Raw genomic sequence first — 27,473 nt, 5'->3', positions numbered from 1 at the left:
ACATCAGTACAGAGATTGCACTAAGGATTCAATCTCATTTTTAAAAACTGATAACCCTACTCTAACAGGTTGTTCTCAGATCCACACTCCTTTCCACACCATTTTTAGTAGGGTCATGTTTCACATGGATAGTCAGAGAAACCCTGTCTTCATTCAGACATTGTCTGCAAATCTTCTTTTTACTTTTGTGAAACCTTTGTTTTACCATCAGTTGAATTTTAAGGAATTTAAAAGCCAAAGAAGTATTTTGTCATCATATTTTGCAGCAATAGAACAGGCCATCCGTTGAAGTCTGTTTCCCAGTCAGAACAGTCCCTCAGTTGTGCTGCAATAGATTCTTTCTGAGATATATCAGTCATCTATTGAAAAGTCTTTTAATCCTTTGCCCAACTCCATGAAGAGGAAGAACTGACCAGCTGGCCTTGCCCTTCTGCTCTTAACACAAGACTGAAGGGTTAGGATATAATCTCCCCATCTCAAGTTATAGTCCAAGAGTAAGGAAAAGAACTGTTACCAGTAACTAAAGGTCCTGATCTCAGAGCATCAGACGCATCTCCTATCACATAAGCAAATGGGCATTTGTTGACGCTTTTGCTTCTTCCCTTTCTCCTTTCGTCACCAGTGAAAAGCTGAGCCACTTTAGGCTAATCCAGTTGTCTACAGGAGAAATTCTGTACCAAAAGAACTGATGGTTTTAAATATAAACATCATTTAAACTCCAGAAAGTTGTCCACTGAGGATGATGGCATCCATTTCCATTGATCAAGATTGGCGCGGCAGGGTCTGAAGTGAAATGGTTTAGCACACCAACAGGGAAAAGAACCCAGCAGCTACCTAAAAGTTCATTTCCCTTCATGGAGCATTAGAGGACAGACCCAAAGCAAACTTGAAAATGATTTTTTTTTCCACACACACACAAAAACAAGGATTGAAAACATAAGGCTTAGCCTCCTCCTCCCCTCAGGAGGGGAGTCAGTGATGGACGCCATATTGGTTATTTAGTTCAGAGCTGAACTTGGAGATGGGGTGAGCCAGGGCACCTCTACTGACAGGTTCTCCTTGATCAGGCAGGTGTAGACTCTCTTTTCCCCCATTTTAAATGGAGCCACTGGTATTCCATGAAAATCCCTGAAAGTCTAATATAGCTTCTCCAGATTTATCAGTCATCTTTGTTGTGATTACTGGTCATCCAGCTATCGAAGAGAAGTGCTATGATAATTTGTAATACCAGCAGTTGGCTAGGGGTCACCAAACCTGTTTACTAACCCTGTATTTGCCACTAATTAGTTTGTGACTTTGAACAAATCATTTAACTCTTAAAACAAAGTTTCTTCAACCATAAAATAAGTTGGATTTAGACCTTCTCAATGGTTCCTTCTAGCTTAATTTATATGTTATTATGCAGTAACCACAAATTATTCTTTAAACTTCTTAATATATGAGTATTAAGTAGAAGAGTCTGTATATGAAAATGTGTTTCAGATTTCTTGGGTGTGAAAATGTTAGTGCATTAACTTTTTCCTTCAACCACCCCAGTTGTGAATGTGAAGAAGATGGTGAGGAGAAACAAAAAACAGGAGGGTATTTTGATCTTGCCCAAAGTGTATACACAAATTGGCACCTGCAGCTTCTTGCCAAAGCCTTTCTTTCTTTCTTTCTTTCTTTCTTTCTTTCTTTCTTTCTTTTTTTTTTTTTTTCTTTTTCTTTTTTAAGAACTTGTGTTAGGGAAAATAAATTCTGCTTCCAGGGACAACTTCATGGAGCCTATTTACAAATTAAGAGCCAGCTTTATGAACATTTCTACCACAGCCAAGAATTCCGAATTCCTGGTAGATTAGCGTTTTAATTTCTAAAGGGCTTATGCATTCGGCTCTAACTCAACTCATTTATGTGCTGCCAGTAATTAAAATGTTCCACCTCAGACTGCACAAATGGCTTATCCTTCTTTGTAGCATGGCGTCTGTCTCAGGGGGAAAAAAGGGGTGGTTATGAAATTCCATGGCAACATTCCCAATACGTTTGAGCTTTCCGCTAAAGGGCTAGGTGGATTTTGGTGTGTAGTCTTCAGTACATCACTGTATTTCTGCAACACTCGGCTCCAAGCTCTGCCAGATCACATACACCCATTGTGAAAGAGGAGCTGCTTATTATATGCTTGAAATATCACACATCCTATTGACTCTTTGGGGGACAAGAGAAGAGAATTGGGAAGCAAGGACTAGTAGGAAAGAAAGCTGGGGAAGGAAAGTATTCCCACCAGATGACTGTTCAGTCCTGCTGAAGAGACCAACTTTTGCATCTCAAGATGGTAAACTAAGGCCCATTCTACCAGCCTGGGGTCTCTACAGGTCCGGCCCTCCTTTGTCCTATGACTAATGGACTCACTGAATGACTTGCATTCTTCTGAGTGGGGTGACACAAAGCCTGTACCTCCAAGGTAGCATCCTGAGCCTCAGTGGGTTCCCATTGACTCCAGAGAAAATGTGTATGTGGAGCTGCATGTTCTTAAGTCTTGAAGGTGAAACCAGTGGTATGCAGTGGTTACCACCACCCACGGAAACACTTCCTTCTGCACAAGCACTCCTTTTACTAACACCACCCTCACTGGGGTGAGGCTGAGGGGAGACGCCTGGAGAGAAGGGTCAGGATTGCTTCCACCGCTGTTGGGCAGTGAAGTCCTGGGGGCAGTTTCAGGAAGCACATCAGGTTTCTTAAGTAGAGGCCCTGAGCAGGAGCTTAGTCTTTCTCCTTCCTTTCCTACTAGCCTCCTGTAGATAGGCTCCCACCCCGTACTAAGGAGGCCACAATCTGGGGACCAACCACACCAACAAAAAGCTCCCTTTGCAGCCAAGGTGCAGAGTTGAGGTGAGGATCGAAAAAGAACAGAACCAGATCTCCAAATGCTAACACAATTTGAAGTGTTGCACAGGCCCTTCCTCCTGGCAGAGAACTAAACAGAAGTGTCTCTCCCATCACCCTTTGCCACCACCCACCAGAGGAGAGAGAAGTACTGATAAATCCACCCATCTGTAGATACCTTAAGTCACTCTTCCAAGAAGTCATTGAGTGGCACTGATAAGCCAGCTAATCTTAGCTTTGCTATCCATTCTGAGCTGTTCCTGACTCAGCTTCTGACTTTACCAATGACAAAATTTCTTACCTTATAAATGGAGCACTTACCATTTTTCTATATTTTTCCATATTCACAGGGTCCCAGAAAGAAAATGACCTCAAATTTCTTTTGCAAAGGAAAATTTTGAAAACACAAAAATCTTAACTAATTGAAACACCGTATTATTCACTGTTTTCCAAGTAGCATCTGTGTGGCTATTCTCTTCCCTCCTCTGCTTCTTTGTCCCCTCTGTTGAAGATGAGATTTAAAGGTTTTAGAGGAAAAGCAGTTCTTTTGGCCTGGGATATAGCACAGTGGTAGACCACTTGCCTAGCAAGGTGCTGGGTTCCATCCCCAGCACAAAAATAGACAAAGCAAGCATATTTCTGAGACATATCTCAGAGCAGGCAGTAAGACCATCATGACAATGTTTCTCTGAAGGCCTAACTTTAAGCTGCACTCTACTGACAGAAGGCATATGGATCTCTAGTAGAGCTTTGGAAATTCAGGGACACTTAAGATTTGTGAAAGAGCTTGGACATCTTTAAGGACTCAAACTCTCAGAATGAGGACTTGTGAGCTCAAGAAAAGAAAGGGGAGTGGTGAAAATTCTCTCCTAAAAACACAGCATCAAGAGCAAAAAAGATAAGCACTATGAGTGATATCTCTTATCCCTCAAAGAATTGAAAACTATTCTTATGTTCATACAGAAAGTATAGTTCTGGAAATCTCTATAGACATAAGTAGGATGAGCAAAATGACTTGGGATTTAAGTGCTTAAAATGAGGACAAAGGCTAGACCACTCTAGGAAATGGACTGTTTTGTAAGGTCACAGGATGGAATGGTCCCCAGTAGTAACAATGAACCCAGGGTTGAGTACTCCTGGCTCTAAGGACTGTGGACTTAGAATTCTGAGTCTAGAAGTTTTATTTCCAGAACTTGTGTGAGCTCAAAAAGTAACAAAAGCTGTAGATAGTCTATACCCAGCCATGCTATCAATAACAGGTTTTTGCACTTTGAAGAAATTTGATGCAAGTTCCCTCTGAATATTATAATAATGGACTATCTTATACATTGACATTGATTATGTTGTTATTTGAAATTGGAAATTAATGTTTTAATTAAAAATGTAAGGACACCACAATATCTACCTTTCAGAGGTGTTGTGAGGTTGATGTAATTTTGTCTATGGGTTAGTTCTACTTGTTTGTTTTGTTTTATTTTGTTTGGGACAGAGGGGTGGGGATGGGTTATGTTGGATGATTGTAAATTTTCTGCTATATGTACTGAGTCTGGATTTAAAGACATGAAAAATATCCCAAGACCCTACTAGAGCCATAATAGTAATCTCATTGCAAATGAAGGTAACTGATGTGTAACAGTTTCCTTCACATTGTTCTAGTGCATCAGAGTAGAGACTATGCTGAACCTTGGAACCAGTGTCAGTTAACCACATGCTATGGATGCTTCATGGTGATGCACCCAGGAAACTAGAATAGCTTTGCTCCCTCACTGTCTTTGAGCTTCAACTCCATTGACCCCACTCCAGAAAGCCTGGAGAGTGGCCCCACAGTGCCGGCCGCCTCTTTCCGAGCCCTTGCAATACATCCACGGGGCCTGTTTCATATTCTGAATTAAGTGTGGTTTTGCTGCTTTCCCTTCTGAAGAGACTGAGAACACACATTTTAACATGCTAGGAAAATGGGGCAGCCTTAAAAATGACTGATCCCATTGCTAATGACTCATTTTTAAAAGGACTTTTCCAGGTTAGCAGACAAGGCCCTACGTGGTGGGCCAGCTTCTGTGGGTTCACAGAAACCAAAGTACTGTGGGTTGCAAAGAATTAGCAGGTCATTTAAAAAGTAGACATGTCTTCACCCAGACTGTGGTTTTGCATGCTCAGGTTCTCAGTCTATGAGCTTTGGGGAAGGATCATTTTGGCTACTGGAAAAACCGTAGCTTATTTTAAATGTCTGGTTGCCAAAGCCACCACACGTGTGGTCTGTGCATGACCCTGGTCTGCAGAATGACGAGGAAGGAACACAGGAGGTTTGGGGCTCAGAGTGGCCTTACCGCCAGGAGCACGGCTGGGAGCCCTTGCATAGCAGTTTCCACTTGGCTTGTGCTCACAGCCTCTCCCTCCCATCTTTATTTCTCAGAAATGCCCCCTACCCAGTAGAAGCTTTTTTTCCCTTCCTCTGGAGTTTTTCCCAGAATCCAACCATTTGGAGCACTGTAAAGTGCCCCCTCCTCTGTAAAGACTGTCCACAGGGGCTGGGGTCGTGGCTCAGTGGTAGAGTGCTTGCCTAGCATGCATGAGGCACTGGGTTGGATCCTCAGCACCACATAAAAATAAAAAATAAAGATATTGTTTCCACCTAAAACAAAAAATAAATAAATATTAAAGAAGGACTGTCCAAAGCCTGCTTTGAGCTAGCCATGCTGATCCCAGCAGAACATGTGTGCAACATCGCGTATGAAACAGCCCTGCTGTGCTGTCAATGTTTCTTTACCGTGTTCACTTTTTACACTGAAAAAATAAAAAAAAATTCTGGTGTGTTTAAAATTAGTCCTGGTGCATGCCTGTCATTTGTGGGTGCTGCTGTCAGAAAATGGAAGGGTTTCATTCTGCCCCAAGGAATATTTCCTTAATTTAGCCCCTCTGGCTATTTCTCTCCCCCCCCCTTCTTTTTTTTTTTTTTTTTTTTTTTGGCCCTAATGGGGATCAAACACAGGGTCTCACACATGCTAGGCAAGAGCTCTAACTACTGAGTTATATCCTGAGCCCTCCTCTGGCTATTTCTTAAAGTCCAGGTATCAAGATGAATGGGATTATCACCAAAATAAACCATCTCCCCTGAGGATTTCTAAGATTGCACTTGGTGTCCTGCTCTGGCACTAGACCCCATGGTAGAGTTCTGGTTCTACTGGTCCTTAGCTGGGGAAGAGAACTCAAGGAGGCTGGGGGCCCTGAACTTGGCAGGATCAATGCACTGAAAGCACAGTGTCTTTCTGTGCTACTTGATGCCCCTCCTGTTCTCCCTCAACAGAGCGTCTTCCTAACACTAGCCAAGTCCTGGCCTTTTCATCTGTTAGATCTCATAAACATCCACATTGGGAAATTCAATTTGCAGTCATTAAACTCAGCCTCATTAAATACAGTCTATAAGCCAGGGATGGTGTGCATGCCTGAAGTCCTAGCTACCTGGGAGGCTGAAGCAGGAGGATTGCTTGAGCTCAGGAGTTCAGATCAGCCTGGGCAACATGTGAGAAGAACCTGTCTCAAAAAATGATAAGTCTATAGGTACTTGGAAGACCAAGCCTAAGGTGTTGAGAGAAAATTCCTGGGAGAGTGGCATAAGATCAGGCCCTCTTCCTGTCTTGTTCTCTTAGACAATGTTTAAGAAGGGTTTGAGAGATGATCCCGCCTTCTGCCCAGCCTCATCTAAACTATCCCCATCCCGCTTGCCCTCATCTGTAGAAGAGGCAGAAGAATGACCTTTTGGAGCTTGGGACTTTCTGGAGTTTGGGATCAGTAAGCCAGGTTGATGGCAGCATGCCCTGGCTCTGCGTGCACTACCATCTCCCTCCCTTCTGCTTTGAGGAACTCCAGCAGGTTTTCCCTCCCCACTCCACACCAAGAACAGGGAGAGGGGAATGGCAAAGCAGCCTGCCTTTGTATTTTAACATTAAATAATTCCAATCGGCCTCTCCCTTGCTGATTGTCAGCCTCAGAGAGAATGGTAAGTGGATTTCCCCAGCCCCACTCCCTTCCCCAGTCAAAAGCGGCTCAGGGAGAAAAGGAAGACAGGGAGGCCTTGATCCCTTTTGCCAAGGAACAGGGGAGAGACCCTGCTTCCTTCCAGCCTGAGGAGAGTTTTCTTTCCTAATTCTTGGGAACCAGTTTGTTGCTTTAGGAGGTGGTGAGCCACCTGGCAGGGGAAGCCACCCCACACCTGCAGCCCCTTCTCCTCCACCCCCATCCCTCAACACCCCAGGTCACTCATGCTGCCAGGGCCAAACTTCCACCTGCAGGCAACTGCCACCCAAAGACAGGCAGGGGAAAGGACCAAGCTCCCTACCCTTTTCCCTATTTCTTAGAATCCAAGGTCTGAGGAAGAGTGGAGGCCAGAGCTCTGGAAAGGCCAGAGCTTGGAACTTTCTGGAGTTTGTGGATGGCCCAGGCCAGAAGTTCTAGCTGTGGAGCATTCCCAGGTCAGACAGTTGTTTGCATAAAAGCCAAAAGCCACTGCACCTGGGGTGGGGAGGCCCTCTGGGGAGGTACTCCCTGACTTGGGGCAGAGGGGAAGGAAGGTGTCATGGAAAGTCCCTGAAGGACATGGGGTGTTGAGTTCGCTGTGGTTTTGTTTTTAACTCTATCTTGACCTGTGAAGTAGGCAGCTGTCTCCCTGCCCCCAAAATAACAGACCTTCCCCCAGAATAACATGCACATACCCAAGGAGAGAGCACTGCAGTGGAAAGAATGGAGGTTAGAGGGCCTGTGGGTGATGTAACCTGCCCCCCTGCTCTGGGAGTGAGGGGGCAGGAAGCCCCAGAACAGCCCTTTCCCATCACCTCACCTCCCTTCTCAGCCCCCCAGCCCCTGGGGCCAGAAGAGCTGCCTAGTCAAATAAACCACAGCCCTGGGGTGGCTGGTGGATGGGAACCAGGGGGGTAGGTGCCACCTCCTCCCCCAGGCTTGTCCTGCCACTAGCACAATTCCAATCCCACCCCCACTGGAATTACATTCTCAGCCTCCCCACACAGACTCCTGGGGAGGGGTAAATACAGAGTGAATCCACCAACACTCTGAAGTCCCCAGCAAGATAGCCTGACTCCTGTGAGTACCTGAGCTACTGGGTTCCAATCTCAGCCTTGCTGCTCTCTGGTTGCCCAGAACACTTTGCTTTTCCTCTTTGGGCATCCTTGTAGTCAGAGGTCTTTTAAAGACCTTTCAGGTGGGACTCTAAACTCAGCCTCAACCTCATTGCTCTCCCTGGCTCCATAACTTCCTGCGAACTCCAGAAATCAGACCAAAGCGCCTGAGGATTTGTTCCCTCTCCCTTCTCTGCCCACCAGCCTCAGAACCTGGAAAAGAGGTGCCGCGATGTTGCTGGTGGTGGCGGCCTGTGATTTTCTGAAGAGGTCACTTTCTCAACTGTACTATGAAATTTCAATCCTGGCCCATAGGGGTGGGGGACAGAGAGGTATCAGGCTCCTGTCCCCTCACCTGTGGAATTGTAGGAAGCTCTGCAGAGTCCAGCACACTTTCCAGGATTCTTTTGATTCCGCGTGGACCAGACGCAGATTCCCGGGTTGGGGGTCTGGGAGAGGAAAGCACAGCGGGGCGAAGAGGGGAAGGGGTGCGACGCGAGGTGGGAGCAGAGGGGGTGTGAGGGGCGGGGCAGCTGCACTTCTGAGAAACAGCTCGGGCGTCTCAGCAGCCCGCAGCCTAACCCCCGGCCTGCGGCTTCACAGCTCGCTCCTGCTGACGCCCACGCTGCTCAGGGCCTCTCCGGGGGTCTGCAGCCCTGGCGGGGGCGGCGGCTGCGAGGGAAGAGCGGCAGCTGGGGCGGGGGGACAGCGCGGCGGAACCCAGGGGGGTGGAAAACCGAGGAAGGCGTGGGTCGCGTGACATCCCGGGGGTTCCGAGCGCTGGACCTGGCCTGCCTGCGTGTCCCCCCGCTGCCCCTGGCCAGGTACTCTCCATCACCACCGGAGCGGGATCCAGAAGTGAAACCACTAGGGGTCACAGCCCAGCGCCGCTGCTGCGCCCCGCCCCGCCCTTCCGGACACTGCAGCAGGGCAGGATCTCCCGGCGCTCCGGCGAGTGCAGGGGAGGAAACGGGGGAGGGGAAGGGGAAGTGACCCGCGGGCAGCCGCTGCAGAACGCGGCCTCTCCTGGGGGTGCCCACTCCTAACCACCACCGGGAACCTCGGGAGGCCGGCCCCAGCGCCCGGAGCGGAGGACGCCGCGCCCGCACTTCACCACACGGCCGCTGGGTGTCACTGCAGCCGCGCGGCTGGGCCAGCTCCGGAGCCGTCGAGGGCAGGGCGCAGGGAGCTGCCTGGCGAGGCTGGAGGTGGTGCCACACTTCCCCCCACCACCTGGTGTGTAGGGGCCCGCACCCAGCCCTCCATCCCGCGAAGGAAAAGGCTGCCTTCCGCACAGCGATAGGTTCGTGGCTGTGGCCCACGCAAGCCCCCTCAGGCCGTCCGAAGGACCGACGGACGGACCGTAGCAGGGCTCTTGCCCCGCAGAGCTCTAAACAATGCGGGGCGTGAGCCGGAGCATCCGCGTTCAGACCGATTTTGCGAGCAGAAGGTGGGCGCAGATTGCTTTGAGCACGTGCTCGGGAAGCTGAAGGGATGAGTGCGCAGGTGCGTCCTCCCTCCTACTCCAGCCTCACTTGATGGGTCATCCCTTCCGCCCCCTACTCACCAAGCTTATCCCTTAGATTTGTGGGGCTGGTAACTCAGCTTAGGACGAGGGAACTCGAAGATGAGGGACCTGTATAGGGACTGATGGGTGTAAGAGGGCAGGGGTGGGCAAAGGCTAAGGAAAGAGGAGAACATTGGAATCCTTTGAAACTTTGGGATAGAGCCCAATAGGAATCCCACTTCTGCTTTGTCTTGAAAGATCTGACCCGGGCCATGCAAATGGATTAAATGTGGACGTACACCGCCACTGGCCAACCATATGTGGAGTGCAGGCAACCTGCTATATCCCTGCATACAACTTCCTCTCTGACTTCATGGTCACAGGGCCCATTTTCACTACTGACACTCTAAGGGGATCCATGGTGGTCCTAAGAGGGTGGATTCAGTCTTATCCCGACCATTCCAGATAAACCCAATCCAAGGAAGAACAGACTGCCTGCCACAACAACACATCTCCAATTAACCCTCCCCACCAAGTGCCCAACAAAGAATAACTTGTTCCTTTCTTGAGGTAGATGCAGCCCTGCAAGGTGCCACCATAGTTCAACCAATAGGGATGAATTTCAGACCCCATTAGGATCTGGTAGAGCATGGGACCTACAGAGCCCAGGTGGCACCCTCACTTTTCCAAACCCCTTCCTGTATGGAGGATCACCCATTTCTTGAGTTGTAGAGTCCAGTCATCCAACTCCCCCAAGATCCACTTTTCCTTTTTTTTTAACCTCCTCTCCCAACCCCCCAACTCAGCTTGGCCACTGTGCAAGACCCCAGAGCTGGGAGTCTGCAGACAGCACAGGACAGGAAAGCAGTCTTTGCCCCAGACCCCTGCCCAGTGCAACCCTGATCTTCCTTGAACCTGTCTTTTTTCTTTCTTTCTTTCTTTTTAAAATATCTTTATTAGTTGTTGATGAAATTTTTATTTTATTTTATTTATTTGTATGCGGTGCTAAGAATCGAACCCAGTGTCTCACACATGCTAGGCAAGTGCTCTACCACTGAGCCCCAGCCCCAGCCCCTGAACCTCCTTTTTCTGCCTTTTGTGCTGATTTCCTTAAATGGCATGTGGTATCTGGGGAGGAGGGAGGGCAGGAACTAGTCAAAGCTTTTTCTGGATGTCCTGCCCAGGGAGGTGGGCTCCCCTAGAATCCCATTCTAGAGCCCAGAAAATAGACACTAGGCCTCCCTGCCATCTACATTTGACCAGGTAGAGTGAGTGAGTGACCCATCTGTAGTCACAGAAGAAGTTAGGGACAGAGTCTCCCACAGCCTCCAGATAGGACCTCTGGTAGAGGCCCATGGTGCTGCCAGGGATGGCCATGTTCCTGGCTCTAGGCTCACATGAACCACACTAGTCCCAAGAAGCTGGTGTCTCTAAGGCACTACAGGCCACTTAGGGCCAGCTCCCTGGATGTGGGCTCTACATCACCCTCTTTCAATACCTGGCTCCTCCAAGCATGGGGAGGTGTTGGGGACTTTCCATTTTTTTTCCTCAGATTCTTTTTCTGGTCTCTAGAATGTTATTTAATAAGCATGCACATTTTTTATGATCAAAGCCAATGGATTAATTTTTAAAAGACAGAGGTCCAAGCCTCTGCTTTTCCCACTAGGAAAAAAAGCAAGAAAATCCTGCTTTCTTCCCACCAGTCTGGATTTCCTCAGAACCAAGCTTTCACCAGCCAGCACTGCCTCTGCTCTTGACAGTCCCTTCTGCCATTCAGCCTCGGTAGGTCATGCTGCAGTCTCTTTGCAGGTGGAGCAGCAGGCTTCCCACATCCTCAGAACTAGGCTTTCTGGCCCAGAGTCCTTCTGTGAGCTGGTTCAAGGGGCCTCAGACTCCCACACCCTCCATTGCTGCATCTCCTCCAAGAAGCCAAAATCCTCAGTCACTCACCAAGATGTCCAGCTGCCAGTCTCCAGTGTCCAGCTCTGCACCAAATGCCACCACTTCTAAGGACTCCAGCAACCGAGGTCCCTCACAGTGGCCAGTACGAGAAGGGAGGGGGCAAACCACAAAGGGCAGGGAAGGGACCTCAATAGCTGCAACCCAGGCTGACTTTCCCTAACTGCTCCTTCTGTGACTGCAGATGGGTCACTGTCTCTTCAAGCCTCAGTTTCCCATTTGATGTGCTTCCATGCATCAATCTCACAAGACTGATTAACGATTTTCATAGAAGGGCTTTGTCCCTGTGGGGAGCCACTCCACATTCATGCACCTTTAAGTCCTGATGCACCACAGGGATCAGAAAGATCAATGTACCCCTTTGCCCTTTTGGAGATAGAGTATTCCATGGAACCTCCCTTTGTGTGTTCCTTGTATAAGAATAAAGAATTCCAATGGCTCTCTCTCTTTTCAAGGACTCTTAAGATCACAGAGCCATCTCCGGAATATTGAAAAAGGTATTTCTGTGTGGTTGAGTGCTTTCTTTGTCATTTTGTTGAGTTCTTGGAATAGTCAGATTTTGTGAACCCAGCATTAAGTCACCAGCTAAGATAGATGGCCATAGTTCCCTTTGCAGTTCCTTGTGCAGTTAAGGGGCACTGGATCCTTTTTGTGCAACTAAACCCCTGGGTAAACTTAAGAAGAGGCTCACTTCAACTGTTACTCCAGCCTGGAACCCTGGCACCCATACCTCAGAAGTGGCCCTGGGCACTTTAATAGCCCCAGGAACAACCAGTGTTAGGGATGGTTCTGGAAACCAGGGCAGGTGAAAGGTGACACTGTTCCCTACCTCAAATCCTGCTAAAAAGAAGCAAAATTTGCCCCTTCCTGTAATTGATAGATCCCCAGTAGGTTTCAAGCTGGAGAGTGAATGGGGTCTCTCTGCCCTTCTGTCTGCCAGGCCTGGCTCCAAGCTCCCCAGCTTGAGATTAGCCAGGGATGGGGTGCCTTGATCACAAGTGGCTTCCAGGGCCCAGTACGGTGGCTGGACCTTCTCAAGATCCCCTCAGGACAACCTGACTTCAGAAACCAGACCTGCAGAGAAGGAAGGGGCTTGCCAGGGGCCTCGTCCACTGGAGGCCACAAATGCCCCCACTGTGGCTGAAGAGTTCCATCTGCAAGTCAACCACACAGGGGCAGCATGTGCCCGGAGCCAGGTTGAATTTCTGGTTCTCATTGTCCTTCCCCAAATCCCAGTTCATGGGAGAGAGAGAGAGCCAGGACTTCAACCAGGACCAAGAGGTGATAGGGCTAGGGAGGGACTATTCTCACCTATAAAAGAGAGTCTTCCCATCTAACACCCAACCCATCTCAAAGACTTGGGGAAAGGCTCTCCACTTAAAAAAACAATTATGGAATTTTTTTTTGGCTGCATTGGAGATTGAACCCAGGGCCTCACACATGCAGGAAAGCACCCTACCACTGAGCTACATCCCCAGGCCCACAATTGCAGAATTCTCAAGCATACACAAAAGCACAGGGGATAACTTCACAAAGCCCCATGTGCTTATCAGCCAGCTTCAACCACTATCAACTCATGGCCAACCCAAAACTAGACCCACATCTGCCCCCCTCACCTCTGGATTACTTTAAAAATAAAGCTATCATGTCATTTCACCTATAGAACTTCAGAACAAGTCTCTTAAAGACTGAAAGAAAGAAAGAAAAAAAACAGCACCATTATCACTTAACCTTATTCCTTAATATCATCAAATATCTCATCAGAGTTCAAATTTCCCCCAACTGCTCATGAATGCTTTGCAGTTAGTCTGGATTTGAATCAAATAAGGTCAACACATCACATTTGGTTGACATGTATCTGAATTTCTTGGAATCTAGAGATTCCCCATCTTTGCTTTTTCTTGTAATCTTGTTGTTGTTATTGTTGAATAAAAAATTAGGTTATCCGCTTTATGGAGTGTCCCAATCCAGATTTTGGTAATTGTATCCCCATGTGTCATTTCACATGTTCCTCTGGTCCTTGTATTTCTTGTAAACTAGTAATGGATCCAAGAAATCAGATTCAGATTTGATTTTGTGGCAGAAAGAATGCCTGCTTGGATGCATGTAATCCCAGTGGCTCGGGAGGCTGAGGCAGGAGGATCTCAAGTTCAAAGCCAGCCTCAGCAAAAGTGAGGTGCTAAACAACTCAGTGAGACCCTGTCTCTAAATAAAAGACAAAATAGGGCTGGGGATGTGGCTCAGGGGTCGAATGCCCCTGAGTTCAATCCCCAGTACCGCCCCCCCCCAAAAAAAGAATGCCTGTTTGGGGCTCCCTTGCCCCGAAGGAGGGTGTGGCTGAGATTTGAGCAGCAGTTTCAGGTGTTGCCAGTCGGATGTGCTTATTATGAAGTTCCCATCAGGTGAGAGCTCTAGCTATAAAACCCTTGCACAAACACATAGACTGGCTGCAGAGTTGGCAGGGTTACATTTTGGAAAGATCACTCTGGGTGTTGAAGGATGGGTTGGAGAAGGGAGCCAGACTCCCTTCCGAGGGCTGAGGGCATAGGACTGCTTTCTGGAGGGGGTGGAACTGTAGGGACAGAAAGCAGATCTGGGGTTGGTTGGGGGTGGGGGAGTCACTGGCAGCAGAGAGGAGGGAAGTCATGGAGCAGTTGTCCAGGCCCTGGTGCTGCACGTTCAGCTGTCAGGACTCGCTGTCCTCCCAGCCCAAGACAAGGGTGCTGTGGACCCATTTCCAGCTCCCAGGCCCTGTGAGGGACACCTCTAGTTCTACGCTCTGTCAAGGTATCTAACCTGCATGATAGTCCTCCCTTGAAGTCCATTCACTCACTTAACTAGCAATTAGTTAAGTGTATGCCAGGCCCCATGCTAGGCACAGAGACTCTCAGAGAATCACATGGACCCCTGCCCCCACCTTCCCTTGAGAAACATCCAGAGAGACCAGGGCGTGGCCTCTGCCCACCTGACACCTTCACCAAGGCCATCACTGGTGCATGCTTCTTCTGGTCCCTTCCCGACACCAACTAGCCAGGTCTTGCCAGACAGAACTCATGGGTGTATCAAAAAATAATCTTTATTGTCACTAGTAGAAAACACAGAGGACTGACTGGCCTCTCAGTCTGTATAAAGTGCAGGCATGAGACCAGCTGGGCTCTCCCCATTTCTCTCAGAATGCCCTGCCCTGGAGCAGTGCCCCAGGAGCTCCACAAAGGGAGAGGGCCACCAAGGGCCTCCCCTTGGGGAGAGGGATGGAGGGTGTATGAGGTGGGGGCATCTTCTGCCTGAGGGAGGTAAAGAAACCGGGAAGCCGGAGTGGGGAAGCCCCTGGATTGTCCATCATCCGCACCCTCCGAGTCCACTTGAGTGGAGGGGTGGCAGGTATGGCGGGTCGCCTGATGCTGGGCCGTACGGGCTTGGGCTCGCGTGGCCGTCAGAAGGCCACGCGGGTGCAGCAGAGGCGCAGCAGGCATGGCAGGATGCCACGGTTCAGCTGGTGGAACTCCACGAGCTGCAGCAGGTCCGTGAAGCGGGTCTGGCCATCGTCCATGCTGAAGTAGAGGCAGCCCTCGTCCTCGCTCTGGGCACAGCACAGAGGCAAAAGCTCAGGGAGGGCACAAGGCTTGAGGAGCTGCCTGTGTCCTGGGCCAGACAGTTGAGGCCCCCGTATTTTTGTGCAGGGAAAAAGGAGGCACCCTGGGGGCTGGGAACTTCCTACGGGAAGCTGATGAGGACAGGTTGCTGGGAATCCTGTGTTCCCCACTGCAGGAATCCAGGGACAAGGGGGCTCCTCACCGGCAGGATGAGATAGTGCTTGACTTTCTTCAGGTGGCACAAGGACAGGACAAAGCCCTGTGGGTTTCGCTGACTCTCCCGGACCAGGAATAGGCTGCCAGAAATAGAGCAGCATCCCTGAGGACCCGTGGTGGCTGCCTTGCCCCAGGGTCTGTGATCCCAGGGTCTGTGATCCCTGGATCTGTCGCCCCACTCAACCCTGCCCCTTACCCATCCACCAGGCCCTGCTGCCCAATGAGCCGCTGGCTCTCCTCACGGGAAATGCGTCCATGGAACCAGGGCTGGGTGCGGTGGATGGCTGGAGTGGGGGGGGAAGCAGACGGGCTGTCACTCAAGGAAGGGGATCCCCATTCCACCAGGAATGCTCAAAGAAGCTGAGGCGCGCCCCCCGCCCCATCCCTGGGAACTCAGGGTCATCACCCACCTGCACTGAGGCTCGTGCCTGAGCATGGGGTGGGCAGGCTGAGGCGGTGGTTTGTCTTCTTCTGCAGTAGAGGGGACATGGGGAGTCAGGGCATGGTGGGGAGTGCAACCTGGCACCCCCCATCTGAGGTATCTCCTGGGTCCCTCTCTTCTTCCTTCTCACTCCATGGAAACCCCCGTGGAGAAGGGTCCCCTTCTCCACAAACATGCAGATGCATGCAGGCCCCTCACCCTCCAGGCCTGGGCCTCCTCCAGGGCTGCACTCAGAGCTTCCCGGGGGTTCTCGATGACTCGCCCAGCATGGCCGGAGAAGTCCATAGCCACCAGGGTATTATCCGAGACACTCCTCTGGAGATGGGACAGGATGGGGAGGGGACGGGTCAGAACAACTGCCCTGGACCAGGACCTGGATGCCCACCCCCACCCAGTGCCCCTGGGTACACTCACCAAGGGCGGGGAACCCAAATAGGATGGACGCAGGTGGCGAGACTGGGCCTGCTGATAATTCTTATACAGCTGCATCCCATACTAAGGGCAGGAACAAAAAGAGGGTGGAGGTCGGGGGGCCTGAGAGCTGGCTGTGACACCTCCCAGACGGGGACTCCTCAGGAGCAGTGCTGTTTCTTCTCTTGGCTAGAAGCCTCCTAAAGCCACACTCGGGTTCTCAAAGACCAAGGTGGTCATGCCCTCTCCTCATTCAGGAGACTTCCAGAGGGCAGCACTAGGACTCCTTCCTCATACTAGGGACCCCTCAGGCAGGACCAGCCCCCTACAGTCCCAGGGTCCAACCTTGAAGAGACGGAAGGCAGACAGCCAGCAGGTGCGGCTCTGCTCATCCTCACTGCAGAAGATGCGAAGCCCCTTGTGGCCATTCCGAAGCTTGTTGGGCTATGGGGAGAGAAAATAGACTGGTCCCATATCTGCCTTTGGAACTAGATGTCTGTCCTCAGATGTCCCATGGGACACCCAAGGAGTCTCCAGCAGTGTAGGTTACAGGGAAAAGTGTGTGGGTACCCAAGATGGAGCTCAGAGGCCCCAGGTAGGGTCCTGGTGTCTAAGCAGCCCCCCCCACACACACACACCCCAGGTCCAGGCTAGGGTCATCACCTTGACACAGAAGCCAAAGTCCGTGGGCATCCCGTAGAGTTTTCGGCCCTGGGTCACCACATAGACATTGGACTCATTCACATCTGCCACATATTGTAGGTGCCTTGGATCCTGAGCATGAATTAAGCAGAACTTGGTACAGGCAGATCCCATCTCCCTATTACTGTCCCCAAGCCAGGTGAGATTTCAGGATCAGAGAGGGGCAGGGAAGTACCCGAGGTCCCACTAGCAAATAGAAGGCAAAGCCTGACTTGAACTCAGGTTCCCCTGCCTTTTCTACTGTCACCTCCTGGGGTAAGTCAGCTGAGCAGGGGCAGGGCAGGAGGCCATGAACAGGAGGCAGTCAGCTTGGAAGGGAAGGAGAAGCAGCTGAGGATCCAAGGCCTGGAGGAGGAGGGAGTGAGTAGTGAGGGGCTGGGACTGGCACCCTCATGGCCTCACCTTGGAGGTGCCCTTGGTGGAGTAATAGAGGCCAGACCGGCGCAGGAAGCAGAAGAAGCGTTTCCACAGCTTGCGACCTGAGCCCCTCAGCTGCAGGAAGCCCTGGATCTCGGGGAAGCTGCCGGCATTCAGGAAGTTCTGAGGAGAGACCACAGGGTGAGGGCTCCCCTCTCCTTCCCTGCCCTGGGGCCTTGTAGGAAGGGGCTCTGTCTGCAGGAATCCTCCCACTTAGTCGATGAAAAAGTGACACACAGGTAAGGACAGTGACTTGTCCACAGTCAGGTAAAGGGGAAAGAAACATTGGGCAATTTGGGGGGGACTTGGGAATACGTGGCAAAGTGGGGGGCCCCCTCACCTGGATGAGGTCTTCATGGGATGCGCCGGTGTGGGCATCGAGACAGCTGGAGACCATCTTTTCTGGGAACAGGGAGTGCTGGGGGAGAAAGGGAGCAGGAATCAGGGCCCAAGGGCCCAGGTTGAGGATCGGGGTGTTCCAGCGCCCAGAGTCCCCTCGCACACACTCACTGGGGGGCTCTTGAACAGTTCGTACTTGGCGAAGTTTTTCCGGAAGATGAAGCGGCTGTCTCCACCCACGGGCCAGGTTGCCTGTACTTCCACCACAGACTCGTGGTCCTCCAGACCCCGCTCTGGGGTCAAGGGCAAAAGGCAGGGGTTAGTGGAGATTAACCGAGCTGCCCAGGGGAGCCAGGCCAGGCCCCAGATGTGAGGCACTGTAGCCCAGCTGGTGGGCTCCCTGCACCCCGACTCACCCAGGGCTAGACAGGGGTGGCACTCCACCAGCCCCCAGTGCTCGTCGCTGAGGGCATGCGCTCGCTGCACCAGCATTTCACACACGTGGCGAGCTGTGGCGCCTGCCGCCACCTCCACCGAGCGGCAGGCCCCGTCCTCACTGTACACCTTCACCACCTGCACCCCAGGAACTGCAGATGACTTGAGGCAGGGGCACAGGGCGGGACCCCTGACCAAGATGCCCCCGCTCCACCAAAGACATGCTAAATCCACCCCGGGTCCAGGGCACCCCCCAGCCCTGCCTTGCCTTGCTTTTCCCAGAACTCACGTGAGGGCAGCTAGCATCCCGTGGTAGCAGTCCCCTTGCACTGGAGGGCCCCCCGAGAATGGGGGTCTTTGAGGGAGGACTGCAGAGCTCAGGGAAGGGGTTGGGGATGGAGGGGAGAGAGGTTGCCTGCCGCTCCTCCTCTGGGAGTCTCCTGCAGCAAATGCGGGGAGGGAAGCCTCAGGTGCTGATGTCCCCCCCAGGCCCTCCCCAGCCCCATCCCGCCCCGCTGTACCTGCTGGTCGGGATGGGCAGAGGCTGGGACCTCTTCACCTCCCCAGACAGAGGGGTGTCCTGGGGCGGGGGAGTTCCAGGCGGGGTGCCAGGGGTTGGGCACAGGTCTTCTGGGGAGCTGCTGAGCTGAGGTGGGGAGAGATCCAGCTCCATGACATCTAAGGGAGGTGGACTGATTCCAGCTGCTCGCAAGCCTTGTCCTGGGGAGAGGGGCCAAGAGAACTCAGGCCTGGGGACCTCACAGAGCTGGCAGTTGCCCTCTGAGCTGCATTGCTCCCCCTCTAAATGGAGTTCCCGAGAGCCCTCAGAGAAGGATAGAATGAACCCGATTTATTAGAGGAGGCCCTGAGGCCCTGAGAAGGAAGCACTCATGCCCCTGACGACAGGTGTTTGGACTCCAAATCCAGTGCTCTTCCAGCCAGAGTCACTCAGCAGAGGAGCTAAGAGGGTCCCACTTGTTACACGCCTGGTAACAGCGACCGACTCCACAACCCACACTGTCAGCTCTCAGAGTCAGGGCAAAGGCCACCCTTCTACCTCCAAGTGTGGGACACTCACTGTGCAGGGCTCTGCCCCGGGTTTTTCCAGCACTTCCTCTGCCAGACCCAGTTGCCAAGCCTGTTGTGGCAACATCAAGTGATGAGTGATCCACAGAAAGGAAGAAGGAGGTGGAGAAAGACAGGAACCAGGAGGGCTCAGCAGTGGTGGGAGGGGAAGGTCTAGTTGGGGGCCCTTGCCCCAGTAGCCCCTAAGCCTGTGTGCCCTCCGCAGACCCCTCAACGGGCCCAACTCTTTCCTGAATCCCCAATGCTAGAGCCACCTCCTCTGAGAAGTCTTCCTGGATTTTCCACATTCAGACTCAATGGCTCCCTCTCAGCACTGGGCCTTGGCAACAACTACTCTGCACCTGTCTTATCCACCACTGGTCTGAGGGCATCCAGCATGGCCCCTCCCAGGCTGAGCCAGAGTCTTATCCATGTTTTAGCACCCACAGGTGTTAAGGACACCCAGGACAAGTAAGGACAGGAAGGGAAGGGCAAAGATGCCCCTAGGGGTAGAGGCTGTACTGCCCCACCTCTCCAACAGAAACCACAGACCCCATGGGCTGAGTAGAGACCAGGAGAAAGCACCAGCACCAGCCCCCTGCTTGCTCTCCAGACACTGGGCTGGTACCATGATGTTTTGGGGGGCACCCAGGATTGCCACCTCCATAGGGCAGGCACCTGACCCTTTAGTGAGGGCATGAGGGACGTTGGGGGACAGGTGAGTCAAGGCGGGCGGGACAGCACTGCTGCAGGCTCTACATTCAACCTTGACTCATCCACACAACTTCCTGGCTTAGGAGGAACACAAACAACCCAGCCCCCCCCTCCACACACACACACACACACACACACACACACACACACACACACACAATCTACAGGTAGCCTGGGAGGATGGGGGAGGCCCTGGGAAGGAACAGGATGGGGAGAAGAAGGATGCCGGCCTGAGGCTCCTCTGATGTCACCTCCTCCTCCCCACCCTTGGCTTACCTCCAGTCCAGGTGGGACTGCAGCAATCTGCCGGGTCCCAAGCCACCACCCAGTCACAAGCCCACTTGCCCAGGAAGGAGAGAGGAAATGCCCGGCCTGGATTCCTGAAGCCTGTCTGGAATGGAGCTCATCTCCTTGTGTAGCCCTCTACCTCCACCCCCAAGGGGCACCCAGAATTTCCTACCCTGGGTCTAGGGCCCGAAAGTTTCTCATTTCACAGCTGGCACACCCATAGGACTTAGGAGGTCATATCTGGCCCAGGGGCTTTTCCGCATCATCCTGGGAATGAGGTTCCTCCTAACACATCCGGGGGTTACCACGGGAGCAGGAGTGGAAAGTCAAAATATCCAAGAGGACAGACTGGCTGGGCGAAAGGTCCTCAAAGAGCCTGGGAGAGTTGGTGCGCTATGGGTCCTACCAGGACCAGGAAGGGTAAGAAACACCAACCATCCAGGTCACCAGAGCACCAACACTTGAGCACCAACACTCGGGGGCCCCACCCCCATCCCTCTAACCTCTCATTTAAAGGACTAGAGGAGGTGCTGGCGGGCTGCCCCTTCCCCAAAGCAGGACCAACAGTGAGGAAGGGGTACATACATGGTGGGGCAGGGCGACCTCCAGGTTAGGAATCCCTCCCCCCAGCCCCACAGACCCTCCCAAGGCTGGGGAGAAGTGGGACAGTCCTGATCAAAGAGATGAGGTGTGGTCTGGGGCCTGGCTCAGGGGCAGAGCGATTGCTTGCCTACCACCTGTGAGGCACTGGGTTCGATCCTCAGCACCCCATAAAAATAAAAAATAAAGGTATTGTTTCCATCTACTATAACAAATATTAAGAGGAGGAGGGGAGAGATGAGGTGGGAGAAGGAGGCCCCTTCCCAAAACTTTCTAACTGGGGCCTCAGCAAAGCTTGTTGGAGAGTCCGGTCCCCAAAATCAATTTGTCCTCTCAACACTGCAAGTCCAAAGCAGGGCTTCCCCAACCGCCTCTCCTGCCCCAGCGGCTCCAGCCCCACCCTCCTCCCTACCCTCCCTACCGCCCCGTGTTTACTTCCTGAATCCTGCCCCACCTGGCTGGCCCCAAGGGCGGGTGTCCAGGCCCAGTGTTTAGGGCAAACAGAAAACAAGGCCACTGGGTTGTAGCTCGGTGGTAGAGCGCTGGCCTAGCATGTGTGAGGCACTGGGTTCCATTCTCAGCATCACATAAAAATAAATAAAATAAAAATACTGTGTCCATCTACAACTGAAAACATTTAAAAAAGAGAAGAAAGAAAGAAAAGAGAAAGAAAACAAGGCCACCTTCCAGGCTTCCCAGGGTGGAGATAGGGGCTGGCGGGCTGAGGCTGGGGCCCAGAGGCAGGAGGTCGGGGTCAGGCCTAGCCCAGCAGGCCATCCCTTAGGGATTTACTTGGGGGCGGGGCTTAACCTGGGGGGAGGGGGATGCGGGGCCCTGGTAAGGAGGTGGGAAACCCCTAGGTGACCCAGAGTTGAGGGCGAGCCCAGGACACCGAGGCCCCGCCCACTGACTCTCAGGGAAAAAAATCCACCCAATGAGAAGGGGGGGGCAGCTCTTTTAAAGTTTAATTTGGGACAAACGCAAGACCGTCCCCTGGGGAGTTAATCATTATTTTGCCTTCAGGGAGGTCCCCCTCCTCCAACACGCACACAGCAGGATATCTGAGGGAAAAGGTAAAGCAGAGTCCAGGCCTGGCAGACCCAGAGGGCATTCCTGGGGGACAGAGGGATTGGGGGGAACTTCCACCTAGTCCACAGGTGCATTCTCTGTCCCCAACCCGCCATAGAGAATCAGACCCCAACCTGGGTCTTTCCCCAGTCTCATCAAACAAGACCACCTGCCCCCAACACACACACCCTCCACAGGCCCCACTGCACTGTAAACCCCCCAGCATCCACCGCTTCATTCCGAAGCCAGGAGGGACCCCTGGGCCCGGCCCCACGTTTCATCAAAGCCACACGCTGTGTTCCCGACCAGGGAATACAGTGAGCAGAGATGGAACTCCAGTACTTCGGAAAAATCCCTCTTCTTTACTAATCCTTCCAAATTCGAAGGTGCCCCCCACCCCGCCCGCGGAAGCACCTTAGTAGAGACTTGGGGATACACAAATTGAGGTAAATTGGGGTGAGCAAGGGCATGAGGGCAACCTTGGTACCGGGACCCCTTTCTAGCTCCTTCTCGGTAAGCGGGGAAGGGGAGTTTCAGCGGGAAAGCAAGCCTCCTAGAGGAGCCACTCTGAGATCTCACATCCCCTCCGCATCAGTTGGCTTGTGTGTGTATTTGGCGGGAGGGAAGGAGGGAATGTGGAGGGCGGGAAATGAAAAAGGGGGGTTGGGGACGGATGGGAGATGGGAGGAAAAGAGAAACTGGGAGGCCGCGGGGTAACACAGCAGGTGACAGAGTCTTCCCATGCTGAGCCCAGACCTGCCCTGCATCCCACCACCAAGATGAAGTGCCCACTTTGGTCCTTACCTGGACCCTGGGCGTCGGAACACCTGGCTGGAGCCACCGGTTTGGGGAGGGAGACGTTCAGGCCCTTAACTACCTGTCCTTCTCCCTTGCCCCCGCCCCTGGCCTGACATCACCAAGCGGGGAAAGAGAGGGGGAGAGCCAGGCGGCCGTCTGTCCACCCACCTGGGCAGCCAGCCAGCTCGGAATGAAACGGGCACAGCCTGAGGCCCTGGTGTTGCTGGGGAGCGGGGCGGGGGGTATTAGGAGCAGGCTGTCCTGAGACAGATCTCGATCCGCTTACCTGAACGAGCCCCAGCAGCGGCAGCAGGACACCAGGTCAAAGTCTGCCTCTGTCTAGGGACCCCAGGGACCTGAATTTGATTTCAAAACCACTCTGGCTTCTCTACAGGTGCTAGGAGAGGGTCCCGACCCTGGACGTGGAAGTCGGGGAGGAGGCGGGAGCTCGGCGTGTCCAGATTCCAGGCCCAGGGAAACTAAAATTATCCTGGGCAGGTGGGGGCGGGGCCGGGGAGGCGCCGGGAGGAGGAAGCCGAGGAGGAGGGGCGGAGACTCCCGACGCGGTGCCGCCTGGAGTTGTTTTTGCCCTTCCTAGCCCGGCAGCAGGTGCCGGGGGAGGGTGCAGGTACCTGGGGAGAGGCGGGGAAGACGGTCGAACAAAACAGCCTGGAGAGCGAAGTTCAAGAGACGTGTCTACCTGGGAGAAAGGTTTTGGGGACTGGAAGATAAGGGGGAACGGCCCCGCTCACTCTTCCTCACGCCCCTTCCCAATACTGGTCAGTTCATTGGCCTTGCTAGGGAGCCAGCAGCTGTGGAGAGGACAAAGGGCACTCTGAGAAAGAGAAACCAGCCAGAGGGATGTCCCGCAACCGGTCCTGCCCCTTGACCTCCAGCTTGCTTGGCCACCCAAGAGGTACCCTTAGAGGTACCCAGAGTATGCCCTCCTTCTGAACAAAGTCCAGGTCTCATCTTTTATTTATTTATTTTTTAATCCAAAAGGTCAGGCAGGGTCACACAGCAGGAGGGGCCGCGGTGATCTGTAGAAAGCTCTGGCCCCAGCACGCAGGCAACTTCTGTGAGAGTAATCCTCTTCGCTTTCTCATTCAGCCTTGGACAAACACAGGAGAGAGCCACCGTCCACGGCAGGGGCCACCTGCCAGCTCCGTTTTGGTTACAGTTGAGAAAACAAACAATCCACGGTGATAAGAGGTCTGCCCTGGGGGAGCATGGAGGAGTGGCTTCAGCCTGCTTTCTTCAAACTGAGTTTTCCTTGAAAAACCAGTCTGAGTGGGACACTAAATGGGGTGAGGGAGCCGCAAGGGCACCTGGACCAAGGAGCAGCTTGGAAAAAAGGTAGACAGTTCACTCACTCATGTAATCCGCTGTTTAAGTACCTACCATATGTCAGCCCCATGCTTGGTTCAGAGGATACAGAGTACAGAGGTGAGCAAAGAAAATAGACCCCACCCTTAGCCTCCTGCAACCCAGTTTGGAAGACCTTTGATAATCAAGAAATCAAACAAATAAGAAATGACTGGTGACCACTATTCTGGGAGAGTGACTCACATAGGGACTTAGGGAGAACCTCTTTGTGGAAATGACAGTTGGGCAGAAAAGAAGGGCCAAAGCCTCTGGCAGGAGGGGACACAGCATGCAAAAGCAGAGAGGGAGGTGGTCAGGAGAGAAGGGAAAGAGGCCACACAAGGAAGCTGAGCAGGGGTGGAGAAAGCAGCTGTGCTTCTGAAAGGGTAGCCTGAGACCACTGGCCTCCATGTCTCCAGGCTTCTGTGAAAAACAGATCACTGGGCCTCTCCAGCTACTAAATCTCAGTCTCTGGGGCAGAGTCCCAGGAATGTGTGGTATTGACAAGCCCTCAGGTGGCTGTTCTGCAAACCAGGTCCGAGAGCTATCTGTCCTGTTTGTCCGGATTGGCAAGAGTGGTGGGTAGAAGCCAGACCCTGCAGGTTCCATCTGGGCCTGAGTAGAGGACAAAGCACTGGTCAGGTTTACTTACGTTTTGAAAAGATCGCTCTGGGTGTTGAAGGATGGGTTGGGAAGGCAGCCAGACTCAGAGGGCTGAGAGCTATAGGACGGCACTTCTGTGGCTTTCTGGAGGAGATAGAACTGTAAGGACAGAAAGCAGATCTGGGATTAGGGAGGAGGGAAAGGTGTTGGTAGTTGGTGACACAGGGACTTGTGCGAGGTCACTGAGCTATGATGATGGAAGCACAATTATGTGTGTTTGTCACAGAAAGATCCACTAAAAGGATGTAAAATTCATATCTGAATTTTTAAAAAAATTTTTAGTTGTAGTTGTCAAAACCTTTATTTTTATGTGGTGTTGAGGATTAAACCCAGGGACTCACAGCGCTAGGTGAGCCCTCTACCACTGAGATTTGCAAATGTTCCTTGGCTTATAATGGGGTTATATCTCAATAAACCAAACATAAACTGAAAATATCTTGAGTTAAAAATGCATTTAATACACCTACCCTACCAAGTATGAGTCCAGTTTCTACTGAATCCTTATAACATTCACAACATTGTAAAGTTGAAAAATCGTAAAGCAAATTGTGGCAAGTCAGGAATCTTCTGCATAGATCAATGGAACAGAACTGAGAGTTCACATATAAGCTCTTACAATTCCAGTCAATAAATTTTTGTTTTATTATTATTATTATTATTATTATCATCATCATCATCATCATCATCATTTGGATACTCAGGATTAAACTTAGGGGCACTTTACCACTAACCCATATCCCCAGCCCTTTTTCCTTTTTCTTTTTTTTTTAATATTTATTTTTTAGCTGTAGGTGGACACAATATCTTTATTTTATTTTTTTTATGTAGTGCTGAGGATCGACCCAGTGCCTCACACATGCCAGCCCCCCTTTTTACTTTTCTTTTTTTTTTTTTTTTTTTTTTTTTGGAGACAGGGTCTCACTAAATTGCTGAGGATCTTGCTAAGTCACTAAGACTATTCTCAAACTAGCAGTCCTCCTACTTTAGCCTCCCGTGTCACTGGGATTACAGGCGTGTGCCACAATCCGTGCCTGGCCAATAGATATTTGGCAAAGGTGCCAAGACAATTTGATAGGGGAAGAGATAGTCTTTGGGGGAGGAAAATGATGGGGCTGGAACCCAGGGCCTGCGGGTGCTAGGTAACTGCTCTGTCACTGAGCTACCCTGCTCCAGCCCCTATTCTTTTTTTTTTTTTTAACTTTTCTTTTTTGAGACAGAGTCTTGCTGTATTGCCCAGGCTAATCTTGAACTCAAGGTATCCTCCTGCCTTAGTTTCCTCAGTGGTTGGGACTATAGGCACATGCCACTGCACCTGGCTATAAAAGAGTCTTTTCAATAAATAGTGCTGTGGCAATTGAATAACCATATGCCAAGAGATGGATTAGATATATTTATCTCACCGGATACACAAATGTTAACTCTAAATATACCATACACCTAAATGTAAGAGCTGAAGCATGATGCCATTTTATCTAGATAAAATGAGAACTTGTCTCAAAAAAGGGAGGGTGAGCATGTAGCCCAATGTTGAGTACCCCTCTGTCCAATCCCCCAGTTCCAAAAAAAGAAAATATTGCACTTTTTAAAAACATCATTAAAAAAAGAAAGAAAGAAAGAAAAAACATCATGTGGGGTAAAAAGGGTTGGGGTGAAGTTCAGTTGTACAATGCTTGTGTAGCATAAGTGAGGCTCTGAGTTTGATCCCCAGCATAAGGATGAGATAGGGAAGCTAGCTAGTCAAAGACTTGGAGAAACTACCAGAAAATCAAGTTATCTCATTAAAGACTTTGTATCGAAAATATATAAAGAAACTGGTGTGGTGGTGCACACCTGCAATCCCAGCAGCTAGGGATGCTGAGGCAGGAGGATCACAAATTCAAGACCAGCCTCAGAAACTTAATGAGGTCCTACACAACTTAGTAAGACCCGGTTTCAAAATAAAAATTAAAAAGGGCCCCTGGGTTCAATCCCTGGTACCCCCATATATATTTTTTTTCAACCCCTGGTAAGATATATATATCTTACATGTCAAAAATAAAGAGATAAGTAACCCAATTAAAAATGGGCAAAATATCTGAATAGATATTTCTTCAAATAATATATATGCATGGTTAATAATTGCACGAAAAGATTAGAAATGCAAATTAAAACCACAGTAATATACCACCTCTCACTCACTAAAATAGTCAAAGAGACAGACAAGTATTGATGAGGATGTAGAGAAAAAATCCTTGTATATTGTATTGGTGGTGGTAATGTAAAGTGGTACAGCCACTTTGAAAAACAGTTTGGCAATTTCTTAAAAACTTAAACATAAGCTTAACCATAGAATCCAGTAATTCTACTCCTAGGAAATGAAATAAAATGAAAATACACATCCATACAAACACACCTGCATAATATTTTTAGGAGCATTATTCAAAACAGACTGGAAACCCAAATGTCCATCAACTGGGAAATAAATAAAATGTACTTCATCCATGGAATGGAATACTATTCAGCAGTGGAAAAGGACCTACTTTATGTAGGATGATGATCCTTGATAAATATTTTACAGCGTGAAAGAAGCCAGAAGCAAAAGACCACATATTGTATGATTAGCTTCGTAAGAAATATCCAGGAAAGGGAAGTTTATAAAGTTAGAAAGCAGATTAGTGGTTGCCTATGACTGGAGTTGGGAACTGAAATGATGGCAAACAAGCAGAGGGGACCTTATTAGGCTGATGGAAATATTTTGTAACTGGACTGTGGCAATAGTTGCACAACCATACAAATCACTGAATTGTTTAAAAAGCGAAAGCGGGGGGGGGGGCAGTTTAAAGGGACACTGAAGTGGGTGACTTGCTAGGATACTATCATGATGCTCCAGAGAGGGGAAGAGGCAGCCAGGACTTAGGCAGCCT

General features: G+C 51.0%; 1 protein-coding gene across 3 annotated transcripts; it reads right to left on the bottom strand.

Annotated features, from left to right (window-relative positions):
* Nucleotides 1–14,609: 14,609 nt before the first annotated feature.
* On the bottom strand, nt 14,610–22,907 carry Grb7 (growth factor receptor bound protein 7). 3 transcript variants are annotated; one of them, XM_026386705.2, is made up of 16 exons: nt 22,549–22,570; nt 19,088–19,147; nt 18,531–18,729; nt 18,299–18,449; nt 17,991–18,147; nt 17,746–17,867; nt 17,576–17,653; nt 17,221–17,358; nt 16,780–16,890; nt 16,462–16,560; nt 16,120–16,200; nt 15,904–16,020; nt 15,674–15,734; nt 15,460–15,547; nt 15,250–15,343; nt 14,610–15,034 (listed from the first exon to the last, which is right to left on the bottom strand). In XM_026386705.2, the coding sequence occupies exons 3-16, from the start codon at nt 18,680–18,682 to the stop codon at nt 14,888–14,890; spliced, it is 1,596 nt and encodes a 531-aa protein (XP_026242490.1). In that variant the 5' UTR covers nt 18,683–18,729; nt 19,088–19,147; nt 22,549–22,570; the 3' UTR covers nt 14,610–14,887. The 3 variants fall into 3 exon arrangements, with proteins under 3 accessions (XP_026242490.1, XP_026242488.1, XP_026242489.1); XM_026386703.2 differs by lacking the exons at nt 19,088–19,147; nt 22,549–22,570 and adding an exon at nt 22,829–22,907; XM_026386704.2 differs by lacking the exon at nt 19,088–19,147.
* Nucleotides 22,908–27,473: the final 4,566 nt, after the last annotated feature.

The sequence above is a fragment of the Urocitellus parryii genome, chromosome 7 (genome assembly GCF_045843805.1).
Source record: "Urocitellus parryii isolate mUroPar1 chromosome 7, mUroPar1.hap1, whole genome shotgun sequence".
NCBI classification, from domain to species: domain Eukaryota; kingdom Metazoa; phylum Chordata; class Mammalia; order Rodentia; family Sciuridae; genus Urocitellus; species Urocitellus parryii.
Note: the sequence above shows the minus strand (reverse complement) of the source record. Positions and strands in the feature narration are given on the sequence as shown.